Source organism: Bicyclus anynana, chromosome 16, assembly GCF_947172395.1.
Source record: "Bicyclus anynana chromosome 16, ilBicAnyn1.1, whole genome shotgun sequence".
Taxonomy (NCBI): domain Eukaryota; kingdom Metazoa; phylum Arthropoda; class Insecta; order Lepidoptera; family Nymphalidae; genus Bicyclus; species Bicyclus anynana.
Window position 1 is genome coordinate 8,738,968 of NC_069098.1, and position 15,458 is coordinate 8,754,425.

Below are 15,458 nucleotides of genomic sequence, written 5' to 3' on the forward strand. Positions count from 1 at the left end.
CGCGCATACCACTGCGCCACGGAGGTCGTCAAAATCTACAGATCTATAGATCTACATTCTACAGGCACTGTTTCACGGCATTTTATTTCAGAATTTATGTATGAGATGTTATTCGATTTACTACAGTCGTTGCTAGATTTGATGTTTATCAACTAGCTGACGCCGCGCGGTTTCACCCGCGTGGTTCCGGTTCTTGTAGGAATACGGGAATAATATATAGTCTATAGCCTTCCTCAATAAATGGACTATCTAACACTGAAAGAATTTGTCAAATCGGACCCGTAGTTCCTGAGATTATCGCTTTCAAGCAAACAAACAAACTCTTCAGCTTTATAATATTAGTATAGATTTTACTCTTATCTTTTTGTTTCTCTCCTTTCTTTATCTTACTTAATTCAAGAAAGACTTTATACGCATATTATAATCTAAAATTCTAAACATTAGCTTCCGTATTTAGACATAATTATTAAATGCATAATTGCACCGTATTGTTTGGAAGTCCATGCAAGAGGCCTACGTCCAGCAGTGGACGTAGGCCTCAGCTGTTGGTGATGATGATGATGATGACATACATAATTAATATCCGAATTTAAATAAAAAGGTAACAATAATACTAAAACCCATTAGAACCATAAATGGGACGCACGTTCACTCGACTGGCGTTGGAAAACAATGACACATTTCTAATGTGATCATAATATGAGTATAAGGTAAAGCGGAACTCATTTATGTAGGAAAGGCTTACTCACTCTTACCTTGACAGTACCTAATTTAGTTACAGTTATCAGGCAGTTATGTAGGTATTAACTGCCTGATAACGGTAAAAATAAAATATTGAAAATATTTTTTACTCGTTATTTTTACTTGTTTTTCGCATTTTTCATAATTTATTATCTCGTGTCGATCTTGTTTTAATTCCAGTTTGTATATATATTAGCTAATTTCATCCAAATATCCATCCATCTAAATTGACTCTTTTATAGTAGTAGGTAAATTCGACGTATCTATATAACATTCTATAATTCAAATGATGTTACTATTATCACTATCTTAGGTATCATTATTTTTAATATAAATAGTAGCGGAGCCCTGCAACTTCGTTAGAGTGAAATTCAGTTTTTCCCACGGGAACTATGGTTTTTTCTGGGATAAAAAGTTGCTAAATAACCTCTTCTGTCTACCAGTGTAAGTCCCGTTTAAATCGGTTCAGTCTTTCCAGAGATTAGCCCGGACAAACAGACAAAATTTTTTATACAAACTTTAGAAAATACAGTTATCTTGAAATAACAGGTAGAAACTTCCATTTTATTTATAAGTATTGATATTATCATCAAATGTAAAAAATGTTAATTAAGTAACTACTTATTTGATATATCATGTATATGAAAATCGATCAAAGAGAGAGACTTGTAACAATTAAATTATGATAAAAAAGATGATTAAGCCAAACCAATATTCGATGATGATTCTGAAGGTTAGAATTTTCCGTTAGAGATAAAAAAATTATACTTAATGTAACTTAATATAATATAACTTAATTTAAGTCATCATGAGGATAAAATCTGTAGACAAGTGACTTCATCGCATAAATACATATATTAATGTTTGTCTGATTGTATTTTATGCATATATTGTACACCATAATATGACGTAGTCAAATTGTTGATCAGTGCTCACTCTTGCGCGAAGGTTGGTGTATCATCATTAACACTCGATGGACATCTACTGCTGGATAGAGTCCTGCAGGGTTATTATGTATCTCAGTGTACCATTTAAATAATAAGTCACTACGACGATTTTCACCATATTATTGTTTATGCAATCATCTAACATCGTATTTTCAATTAAGTTAGTAAGAGTTAAACCGTAGGGTGCTGCATACGTACTCGTATTAAAATATATTCGACGTTCTAGGTAGCTAAATGTTCTGGTAAACAAATTGTAAATAATGAGACTATGACATGATCATGCAGGCATTCGGTTAATCATGGCATTACATCACCGTGTTAAAACGTTTTACCATGTATTATGTTTGTATTGTTATAATTTATTTAATAAATAAGTACATTCTTATTAAATCTACCAAATATTTTTATTTGGAAAAGAAATTCCCTGGATTTTTTTACAAGATTTACCTCCTTAATAAGTTTATCAATAACTACTTACTAACACTAATATTATAAAGGCTAAAGTGTGTGTGTGCGCGTGTGTGTGTAAATAAATGTGTATGTTTGTTCCTCCTCTACACTGCGATTTACTGAAGAGATTTGGCTGAAATTTTGAATGGAAATAGATTATCTACTCTGTATTAACATTCTGAAAAAATCTATGGCTCCCGCGGGATTTGTGAAATACTAAATTCCACGCGGACGAAGTCGCGGGCGCCCGCTAGTGATAAATATATAAATGAGAGAAAAACATATAGTACTAGTAGGTACTGTACACTTTTACAGGTAGGCTACGTGGCTACATTATTTCACGACACAATCCGTTATCACTTACGCACAGATAAGCATACAAGATAACGTGATTGATGAATTAGCACGTCATACGAGTAGTATAATAATATCTAATGAAATTAATTGTGAAACAAAAACAAAGTATTACCATACGTATAATGTAATGGTAGTAACAGGATATCTGCGATCATTACTTTCGGAGCTACATGGATTTAAAGGGACATATGTGCGGTACTGACACAGATCCCTAAAAAACGCCCCATTACAAAATGGCACGAATTAATGACGTCGTAGATCATAATGATCGTTAGATTTGTATGGGCGTTCAAACAAAATTACAAATATCTGTGTTATTAGTGCGTTTATATTTATAGTTTATTCATTGAATTTATATATTGAAAAAAGTATTTATTAGAGATGCGCCGACTATGACTTTTGCCGATTAGCCGACTAGCCGATTAGTCGGTTGCAAAGATGGCGACTAGTCGGCCGATTAGTCGGCAATGCCGATCACGGGTCGGGGATTTCCGTAAAGCTATGTTTAGATACAGCTGATTTAAGTGCATTTCGCTTGCGAGTGTGTCGATGTGTTTTTCTTAATTGCTTACTGATATAGCTGAGCAAAAGTAATTTTTCCAAGCAAGTGACATGATAAATATTTTTTTGTACAAATAATACTATTTTTGTTAATGAAAGTTAAAGAGTTGTTTTAAAATTTAATCATGACAAAAAGAAAATCTTTAGTAAAGATGTTTTTTTCTTCCTCAATACATAATATTATTAAGAAATACATACAAAATAATAAGCCGACTAGTCGGTGCTTTTTGCCGACTAATCGGCTTTACCGACTAGTCGGCGACTAGTCGGCACATCACTAGTATTTATATATTGAAAAATATTATGTTTAATGTAAGGAAGCTAAAAATGTATGAGTTTATATCTTATTACGATAAAAGATTGTTGTTTTGTCGAAGTTGATTCAATGGCAAAAAAGAATTTAACGAGAACAGAGTTGCGGGCGTCCGCTAGTTATAAAATATTACTGTAACTATTAGGTCAGTTAATGTATGCCACCGTAAAATAGCCATTGTACGCATACTTACGAGGATTATAGAACGCACGAGCTTGCATACCACGTTACAGCCAAAAATAGGTCACACGCTGTTACGCCGGTTCCTGCTATTGGAACAATAGCGTGCATATAATACGACAGTAACAAACGTGAATGAATTAAACGATATTAGCGATCTTGAATGGCGGCTTGTTTACAAACATTTTCATCATTGAGCTCTTGATTCACTTGATGTTAAGTGATGCTGTCTAAGATAGAGGCAGGCTTGGTTCGGAGAAGTTTAAGTTCATTCTATACCCATCTGGCGGCATCGACGCGGCATAGAATGGTGGTTCTTATATGATAAGCCAATCAACATCTGGGAAACAGTGTTAAATACTGATACCGTATTACAAGTTCCTCGATGTTGGTATAAATGGGTGGGTAATTGATGATTTGAACTCAGTTGTTTGTTAGGCAGCGTAGACACTGTCACGCTGCCAGTTGGGTTAGTGGTTTTGTGCAATAATGTTTTGTGTTGTAAATATTGACAAAGCTTTGTGTGGTAATGAAAGAACATGTCGGGCAGGGTAGGTGAGTGTTGATGCGTACGAAAGACATCCCTTAAACTACTTCCAAGGTCACAAGTCCTGGGACCTGGTCGAGGTGTTTCCTCTGCCACAAAATAATGGTAAAATCACTGTCACTGTTACCCGTCACGTCACAACCGCGAATGTTACTGAAACTTATAGTAGCTAATACGACTTGACGAGTCGTCTAGAAAAATGTGCTAAAATGTTAGACCCGCACATAAACAATTGCAAAAGTTATAAACAATTGAATATTTAAAAAAATTGGGGTCTCCATTAATGGAAATTACTCCAAAAATATTGCTGTTACAGAGTTTTTACAATAAGATTCTTCTTTATCAAAAAAAACGTCATCACTGACTACATGCATTGTCCGAAGACTTTAGCCTTTAGGCACTCTTCTGTCTTTTTTTTTCTTTATATAGAGCAATTCAATACATACCAGGAACAGCCAGTGTTTATAAAAAGTAAAGCATGTTTATAAAATAATATATTTTACTTATAAACCGGACCTTTTGTTATCAGAGCGGTTGAAAACATTGCGTCACGTAATGGTTAAAGTGCAAGACTTATCGGTCTGTAACAAAAGGCGATTATTAGAAAGTAAAAATAGCCTACAAAGGTAATAACAACTAATATTAGTGATTTATGTTTAAGTATTTTAGTACTAGCAGACGCTCGTGGCTACGTCCGCATCGGAAACGGGCTGACATCAGAAGCGGGCAAAACACTATTATTGAATGAAAGTCTGTCAGGTCTAACAATTCTCACCAAAAATGTTACCAAAAAACCCTCGAATGACAGAGAATAACCTTGAGTGAACTCCCGGACTTGTGACCGAAGTATATAGGGTTTAAGACGTCTTTTAAAACTTATTAACACTCCCCTTCTCCACTCAAGTCATTCGCCCCGTCTATACCAAAATAATCCATGAAGGATTACCCAACCAAAGGTGTGGACGGATCGAACGTCATGACGAAAATGAGCTAGGCAGCCCGAGCGGTTTACTACTACTTACGGAACATTTCGTACTATCTCAGCTCATGGATAGAATTCTCTAGATTTTAGGTTAACTGTTTAAGTTTTGCATAAAAATCCGTTGAGGAATGAGAAAATAGTGCTAACAGATTGACATATTGATAGAAAATATAAGAAAAACTAAGCCTCTGTTCTTCTGTGGTTAAACGAAGAGCCCATTGTTCGACCCCGTCTGTTATACCATTGTTGTTCTGAAACTTCTAATGTGTTATAAGAGAGTAAACAAGATTGTTTACTCTCTTATATGAGTCGATGTACACGTGTAGGTACATCAACTCAATGTGTGTTACTAAAATACAGTACAAATGGAATGGAAGTATAAGTTTTTGTGCCTGAAAGCCGAAACATAATTTATGTAGGGTAACCATTTATTCTGCCCATCATCTTATTTACCAAAATAGACCCCGCGACACTCCAGCAAATCCTCGTTGTGCATCATGAGCTCTCTACCATAATAGTAGGGATCCCATGGATGTATTATTGTGATAGTGTGAGTTTACATAGAGAGCCGTGATAGCCCAGTTGATATGAGAATTCCGGAGGGTGTGGGTTCGAATCCGGTCCGGGACATGCACCTCCAACTTTTCAGTTGTGTGCATTTTAAGAAATTAAATATCACGTGTCTCAAACGGTGAAGGAAAACATCGTGAGGAAACCTGCATACCAGCGAGCTATCTTAATTCTCTACGTGGTGGACTATTGGCCTAACCCCTCTCATTATGAGAGGAGACTCGAGCTCAGCAGTGAGCCGAATATGGGTCGATGACGACGAGTTTACATAGATTTCAAAGATCGCGCGTAAAGACTGATACCGTAAATCACAAGATATTTTTAGATGTTTTTGGTTTCACGCGGCCGCCGTAGTTCACGGACGCGGCCTAGAACATACTGTACCAATCAACAAACACATTCATATCCCACAAGAAAAGAGTTAATTAACTGTCGAATTAAAATAAATTAACACTAAGAATTAAAAGAATAATAAAATCTGAAGGAGTTGGTCCAAAATTGTATGGAGCCCAGGATCAGTCATTGTACCCTGGCAGAAATAAAAGAAAATGTATTTTTTTAACTATTTTTGATTATATAAATCTACGAATTTACTTTAGTTCTTTCGAAATAATGTTAATTCTCTCCCAAGAAATGCAACACTATTAAGGGTAACAATGGCGGATTGATGACGTTTTCAATGAAGTAGTCGATTTGACGTTTGCTGTCAATTGTCAAGTCATACTTGCTCTATGGGCGCCATCTTGATATAACTCAAAAACTTGGGTTAAAATCTTTGATTATAATCAAAGGTTAAAATTTTATTTTACATTTTAATGATACAGGGTACAAGAGTGGACCTGAAATGGACCATCTCCTTTTAAATAATTAAAGTAATTATAACATATACACACCATCTAATTGTTCAGCCATAGGTAAGGCAAAAACTCGGGCGCTGTTAACCCTCTGGATGGCAAGACTTATCCTTAACATTCTTACTTCGAAAGTTGTAAGCTACTTTGTATTTTGAGTAGTAGTAGACCTGTTAGAAGAGCCGCTGGATGCTAGCGACTCAAGACAAGGCGTTTGGAAGTATTATCAAGAGGCCTATGTTCAGCCCAACGGCTGAAAATGATGATGATGATGATGATGATGATGATGATGATGATGATGATGATGATGATGATGATGATGATGATGATGCAAGTACCGGCCTATTGTGTAGGAGTTGTTCCTTGAATGCCCTGCGAAGTTTTGCTTTGATTATAATTGAATTAAATTCTTTATTTGCTGAGAACAATTTTATATAGATTTACTAACAATTTAACAAAATACTCGAAAATATTTTTTTTTTAAAAACGTAGGTACATTTTGTAAATGTAAAGAATGAAGTATCTTTTTTTTATTACAAGTTAGCCCTTTACTACAATCTCACTTGACGGTAAGTGATGATGCAATTTATGATGCTAACTTGTTAGGAGGAGGATGAAAATCCACACCCCTTTCAATTTCTACGAACGGAACGCCAAATCGCTTGGCAGTACGTTTTTACGTACGTTAGCCACGGCCGAAGCCTCCCACCAGCCAGTCCAATTAAGAAAACCTCATTCGGCCCAGCCGGGGATCGAACCCAGGACCTCCGTCTTGGAAATCCACCGCTCATACCACTGCGCCACGGAGGCCGTCAAGATCTGTTTTTTCCGACGGTCGTATTAAACTTTGTATTACGAAAACGAATGAACTTGAGGATTGGATATTTTCATGCGCATTACAATCGCGTTTACTAAACGGCCTCCGCTGCCGAGATAAACATTCTGGACGAATCGCTCATTTCCTTTGATCATTATACGAATCCAACTACGGCAAAGGGTAATATTTGTTGTACATATGTGTATACCTCGGACCAATTATAGAGGGACCAGTATCGCACCCAAATTCACGAACAAAATTGTAATTTTCTGAGGATTTAGTATATACTTACTCATTACTCGTTTGTTATACTAAACTAGACGTATTTACCCCTTTTTTACACCATTCAACTACACAAGAAGGTATTTTTACGGAGCTCTTTAACAGACAAACACAGTTTTTTTTTATTCTTTACAAGCTAGCCCTTGATTACAATCTCACCTGATGGTAAGTGATGATGCAATCTAAGATGGAACGGGCTAACTTGTCAGGAGGAGGATGAAAATCCACACCCCTTTCGGTTTCTACACGACATCGTACCGGAACGCCCTTTCGGTTTCTACACGACATCGTACCGGAACGCTAAATCGCTTGGCGGTACGTCTTTGTCGGTAGGGTGGTAACTAGCCACGGCCGAAGCCTCCCACCGGCCAGACCCGGACCATTTAAGAAAACCCTAATGGGCAATGCCGGGATCGAACCCAGGACCTCCGTCTTGTAAATGCAACGCGCATGCCACTGCGCCAAGGAGGCCGTCAAAACAAAACGGAGGTGTCAACTATGAAACATCGATTCTGTAGAGACAGTTTTTATAATCGCATTAGATCGTTGATCATATACTTTGACATAAAAGTAACGTCGAGACAGGTCCTATAAAATAATTGGTATGATGTACAGGGACGTGCACAAGGTTTTTAACTAGTAGGCACTATATTGGAGCAGCGGTATAGTTCTAAGAGTAAGAATGAAGCCCATTTTGTTTTATGGAGATTTATTCTTTAAGGTCCTGCAATAATGAACCTATAGGACCTGCTTGTTACACCACACTACTGATCACGAATATTTTAAAACATTAGAAGAGTAGAAGATAATGAAGTATTATATTAGTAATAGGCATTTTCTAGGTAAGCGCGCTCCAACTTAAACCGCATTAATGCTTACCAAGCGCTGGCCTATATTGCTTTAAAAAAAAATGTTTATACTAATATTATAAATGCGAATGTAAGTCTGTCTGTCTGTCACCTTTTCACAGCTAAACCGCTGAACCGATTTGAACGAAATTTGGTAAAGAGATAAAGTGCACCTTGAAGCAGAATCCATGGATTAAAAAAAACGGATTTTACACGAACGAAGTTACGAGCGTCCGCTAGTAGGTACTTAATTAAAATAAAATATTTTGTTTGCCATTTTTCGTAAGCATCTAGGTCACAGCGCATTTTCCTGTTAGTTTCAAATTACTTTATAATTGGATCAAAATCTGCCGCGGAACATAGTTAGGTAGTAGGTACCCTTTGCCTTTGAGATAACTTGAAGCGGTTTCACGGTATCTTGTTTGCAGTTTAGTATTATAATTTGATTTAAACTAAGCCAAGTATTTATTCATCAGACGTTAAAAATCACATCGAAAATTGTCGTTTGAAAAATACCTGTCGATTGAGTTTGAGATTTATAAATAGCCTTCCTCGATAAATGTCTAACACTGAAAGAATTTTTCAAATCGGACCAGTAGTTTCTGAGATTATCGCATTCAATCAAACTAACAAACAACAAAGACATAAACAAACTCTTGAGATTTAATTAGCAAATAAACTTTAATGAAACTGAAAATAAAAATATAGAATGCGGAGAGGCCAAGTAATGAATAATTAGTTGTTAATTAGAAAATAATGACGAAAAGATGATAAAATTGGTAAGATAATGTAATAAACTTTAATTTATATTGAAAAGTCTTTGGTGATTTACGAGTACTTTCGCCTGGTCATCTATTTTTTTTAAACTGAATTTTAATAAATTTTATATTTAAGATCTATTTTCTCTCTTGTTTACAGGTCATGGAGACGAAAAACATGATCTACATAGTGTCAGAATACGCCAGTAAAGGAGAAATTTTTGGTAAGCAATTATTTTATAAAGACTTTACTATAAATTACCAGTTTGTTTAATAACAAACTGTAGTTTTCATACTATCACGAGATTTAAACCATGCACCCCGATAGGTCTAAGATACGCACTACGACATAATTCAATTACAATTATTATAAACTTTCTGACGCCGCGCGGTTTCACTCGCGTGGTACCCGTTCCCGTTGGAATAAGGGGATAAAATATAGCCTATAGTCTTCCTCGATAAATGGGCTATCTAACACTGAAAGATTTTTTCAAATCGGACTAGTAGTTCCTGAGATTAGCGCGTTCAATCAAACAAACTCTTTAGCTTTATAGTATAGATGCGAGTGTAAGTATCTTTGTTAAGCTTTCACATCTATACCATTTAACAATTCTTTGTCCAATTGCAAAAGCGAAAAAAAATTATCAGCGATGCAACATTGGCTATATTTTATCCCCCAGAATATATACGACCAAGTTCCTCTCAAACGGTAATTAGTAAAGTACATCAGAAAATAGTACCACAAAGCCTCGTGAACGTCAGCTAGGACTCGGTGGGGGGATGAGTGGTTGTAGCCTCCCATGCTCGAAAAAAAAATACATTCCCCCCCACCGTATCGCAGCTGACGGTCATAAGGCATTATGATACTATTCTCTGATGTGTCTTTCGAGAGGAAATAATTAAAGAAATTTTCACCTGCCTCCCGGACTATATACGGTAACTTAACTACGCGGGCGAAAACGCGGTTTCCGCTTGTCTATAATAGCTCGCAGTTATACGGTTAAATCGTTTGACTTATGAAGATAGATTATGAGTGTTTTAATGAAATAAAAGCGTCCGCGATTAATTTGAGCCGGCTCCAGTTAAAAAAGCTATTAATAATTGCCCGTTCCGAGCCACGACCCTCGTTACAAGCGCTATTCTTTGGAGACGATTTATCCGTATCGCTTATATAATATAAATAAAATGGGTCACTTCAGCGTATTGATGAAAAATATCTATTGAAAGCTGCCAAATAAAGAGTAGTTTGCTTTGAAATATATGTCACCGTAAAATTGTAATTACCGTTAGATTATAATCTGTCTCGCGAGATTGTCGAAAAATTGTGAACCCCACAATCTGCTTACAATTTAACGTGTTATTCGGTAGATTGTAAGCTCCCATTTGCACTAGAACTTTTTTAACCGATGTTAAAAAATGCTAAGTATATGTTCACACGTCAGCGTTTTTATAACACAACGCTTTCTTTCGAGCAGTGTTGCATTTTCAATTTTAGGCGTTTTATGTAAACCTTAATTTTATTAACGCCTGTTAAGAAAACGCTCTTACGAATGGGGGCTAAGGAAGGTCGTACAAATAAAAAAATAACCAAACCTAACCATAGGTTTCTGATTCACTCAAGTTCTGGTTCTTTAGAGTATAATGCGGTTTACAATCTTTGGACAGTTCATAATCTCGCGAGATACCTAGATTATAATCTAACGCTTACTTTGGCGCCGGCTTTAATGCGACAGGCGACATGGACATACAATTTAACATGATAGAAAAGTTTCACTTTAATAAATAATTAAATGCGCGTAGGCCTTCGTAATTAAATTTTTGACGGCCTCCGTGGCGCAGTGGTATGCGCGGTAGATTTACAAAACGGAGGTCCTGGATTCGATCCCCGGCTGGGCCGATTGAGATTTTCTTAATTGGTCTAGGTCTGGCTGGTGGGAGGCTTCGGCTGTGGCTAGTTACCACCGTACCGACAAAGACGTACCGCCAAGCGATTTTGCGTTCCGGTACGATGTCGTGTAGAAACCGAAAGGATTTTAATCGTCCTCCTAACAAGTTAGCCCGCTTCCATCTTAGACTGCATCATCACTTACCACCAGGTGAGATTGTAGGTCAAGGGGTAACTTGTAAAGAATAAAAAAAAAGGCTGAAATCGTTCGAAGTATCGAAAATGCAAGTCGAGAATGATGCAGAACTGACGATTTTACTAATGACAAAGATAAGCAATAAAAGCTCTATGGTAACGTATAAGTTCGAAATTCTCTCTAAGGACATATAACTGGCATTAAATTGAACCATTTAAATTAATTAATTAAAATAGTCTGATGAAGACTATGGTGAAGATGACAGGATAAATAATACAACTTTTTTAATAGAACACGTTAACTACTAGAATTATATTACAAGCATTATAATATGTAGTATAGTAGCGCGCATTCTTGCTAGTTAAAAAACGTATTGAAAAGATTTTGCTCCCACATTAAAATATATCGTAGAGCCGTGTTGACTGGAAGATAAATTTTAATGACTTACCTTTGATATGTATTGTCGTATTTTATATTGTGTTCTGTGTGAAAAACATGTAATAAATGCAATATATTATAATTATAAGATAAATGAACTGAAGTCAATTTATCATGAATATATTTCATTTTATTTAAATTTTAACATTCTTAAGTACGAATTATTTAAAAAATATAAAGTTTATTTCAAAATACAACAACTCAATGATATTTAATATTATAGAACGGAATATTTAATAGGTTTTAAAATATCTTGGTCTTCAGATGATGTTAAAGTACGTACGGGTCAATTCTATTATTTAAATTAGGTACAGTTAAAAAGAAAATAAAATAATAGAAATGTGTTAGTTGAAACCATCGCAAGTAGTTCTAACAATAACCCAACACAATAACAGTAAGTAGATAAATATCAATTAAATATTGGGATAAATTGCTTATTTTATAATACTTATCTAAGTACTTATTCACTTTCCAAACCTTAGTATTTTTATGTACCTATTTGTAATGTAAGATGGACGTCCACTGCAGGACATAGCCCTTTTGCAGGGACTTCCAAACATCACGATACTGAACCGCTGCATCCAGCGAATCCCTGCGACTCGCTTGATGTCGTCAGTCCACCTGGTGGGGGTCCACCAACACTGCGCTTTGTGGTGCGGGGTCGCCATTCCAGTACCTTGGGACCTCAACGTCCATCGGCTCTTCGAACTATGTGGCCCGCCCATTGCCACTTCAGGAAGGACGTATGTAGGAATGTAAGCATTGTCTAATGTTTCAAACAGTCGTCCTACGCCGCTTCATTATTATTAAGGATAGCGTGGGATCGTATTAAGGAGGTGTAGGAGGTAAATTTAAACAATATTGTCGGCTCCTTTTACAGGTATGACATATAGAAACATTAACCTGAGTTGGTATGTACATATAAAGACTTACATGTGGGTACAGCATGACTTACTGTCTGAATCATTAAACCGGTCTTTGATTGTTCTTTTTGTTTTAATACATAAGGAATGATGACAAGGTTTTAATATACTGATTTTTATGAGACATTCGGGTAAACAAGGATCATGGTAGAGCCGTGGTCGCACCACTATAGACCTACTGTGATTATGCAAGGAACATTTGATGGTGGTTGGTGATTATACAAGGTGATTATACAAAGGTACAGGGTAGGGATTTAAAATGGGTGCGACCACTGCTCTACCTTGGCCATTTCTTTCTATCTGAAATATGTTCTTGATTCGTCCTTTTTAGACCACGTTTTTACTTAGGGTTTTTAAATTTTACTTTTTATTATTATAAGGAGTATAAACATAAACCCACAAACAACACGTAATTTTGTTTGAACGCCTATAAAAATCTAATGAACTCTCTCAGAGCTGATGTGCTATTTAGAGCGTTTTTCAGATATCCGTAACACCGCCTCAATATTGACCATTTAAATTACTTTTGCTCCGAAAGTAATGATCGTAGATGACTTCTATAAAATTGCTTTACTACTACAACTAATACTACTTTAAAAAACTATCATCAATAATAACATTAAGTACCTATTAGCAATGCCCTGACAGGGTCTAGTGTAACATCCATACTTATATCTTAACAATTTAGCAGACCTGGGCATCGAACGCTGCTGTAAACAAAGAAAGGTTGTCAAATCTATACCTATACTTATAATAAATCTGTACTCGACGGATTTTAACGAAATTTGGTACAATTATTCTTCATACTCCAGGTTATAGCATACTTTTCATCACGCTACGATCAATAGGAGCAGAGCAGTGAAGGGAAATGTTGGGAAAACGGGAGAAGTTACTCCATTTTTACAGCGATACTACTGTAAGGGCTGAATTAATGAGGTCTAAGTCCAAGTCGCGGGCGTCCGCTAGTTATGAAATAATGCTAAAGAAAACAAAATATAAAGCCAGACTCGAAGTCTAATACAAAATGCAATATGTTACCGACGGCGAGTAACCTCGGCATCGAATAAGGACGCCAAACGACGTAAGTTCTTTGCCGCTTTGTCTATGACGTAAGCGGGCTTGGAATGACGTCATAGGCTGTCGGGGGTTGCAGCGATAGGGGTGGAGTGAACGGTCGCCATGTAAATGAAAATTTTCCGGGACATTCTGTTTATAGAATGTCTATAAGTGTTGAATTGCTGTTAGAACTATTAACGAAATCTAAAATACGAAATTTGTATTTATTTTTTATAGAATGCCTAATACTGTTTTAAAAAAATATAACATCTCTACAACTAAATTAAAAACTTGTAAGTGACCAACTTACTTGTAAGTGGCCTAGTAAGCGCAGTGTTGGACGACCCCCCACTAGGTGGACTGACGACATCCAGCGAGTCGCAGGTATTCGCTGGATGCAGGCGGCTCAGTATCGTGATGTTTGCAAGTCCCTACAAAAGGCCTATGTCCTGCAGTGGACGTCCATCGGCTGATATGATGATGATGATGAAGTGACCAACCGGTGTGAATCGTTTCCATAGACCTCTTATCTCTTATGTCATATCTAGAATAGTTAAAGCTTTTCATTAAATTCAAAACTATTTGTTCCAATTTTTGTTATCAAGTTTGAATATTAAGTTAAGCGATCGTGTTATTATTCTTTTAAATATTAGTCTTAATTTAATTTATGTAAAAATTTCAATATTATATTTTATAGAATAATAAATAAAGTTACTTCAAAGTATGAAGTAAAGCAAGCATAATCCAACTTCCTATCCTATCCTACTAACCTACTAATATTATAAACGCGAAAGTTTGTATGGATGTTTGGATGTTTGTTACTCTTTAACGCCGCTACTACTAAAGCGATTTGGCTGAAATGGAAATAGATTTTACTCTGGATTAACACACAGGCTACTTTTTATCCCGAAAAAATCCATGGTTTCCCGAGATTTGCGAAAGTTAATGATTTTGATGATATGATTGTTTATTACTTTTTTACGCCTCGACTAATTAACCGAATTAGCTGAAATTTGTTATTAAGATATATTATAGCATAAATTAATACATAGGCTACTTTTTATTCCGAAAAAAACCATGGTTCCTGAGGGATTTGTAAAAACTAAATTCCACGCGGACGAAGTCGCGGGCGTCCGCTAGTACATCATAATTCATTATGCATACGGGTTGAATCAATACCTCCTTTTTTAGATTCAGTTGAAAATAATCATAGCAGTTTTTCCAAAAGCTTTAGTCTGAGAAGAATAATTTGGTAAATCAAAACAAACAATTAATTATTATCATCAGTAATAATATAGGCAATAAAATGTAAATAAAAATAAGAAGGTAAATAAAACTTTTATGATTACGGACTGAGAGACGTTTGGAGAATAATTGCAAAGTTATAAACCTAAAGCACTGCAAGATTAATTAAAGTGTGTGCAATAACCCGGAAAATCCCTTGTTTCACTGACATCTGGCGTGCTTACTTTGAAAGCAATTCTGCGTCGCTACCTGCCATGAAAACGAATAGCCCCATAGCGGATTTGTGGAAATATCATTTAAATTAATAATCAAACATCACGTCACCGTGACATGTAAATTAGTAGGTATTGCGTAGATGTCGTAATTTGCCGCCAACATCAGATAACAAACCTTCATTTGACGATTTATTGTGCGATCTTGTATTGTATTGTATTTTACTTAGTATAAAACACTTGTTTATACTTATTATTAAAACTACAATTGACGTATTATATAATTTTATTCATACGTA

General features: G+C 35.9%; 1 protein-coding gene across 1 annotated transcript in view; it reads left to right on the top strand.

The window, feature by feature from the left end:
- The window catches only part of LOC112044029 (serine/threonine-protein kinase SIK2), a 113,196-nt gene that overhangs the window by 46,420 nt on the left and 51,318 nt on the right, over window positions 1–15,458 (top strand). Inside the window, exon 3 of the mRNA XM_024079749.2 lies at window positions 9,365–9,428. Coding sequence (XP_023935517.2) covers window positions 9,365–9,428 — 64 coding nt within the window. The remainder of the gene's footprint in view (window positions 1–9,364; window positions 9,429–15,458) is intronic.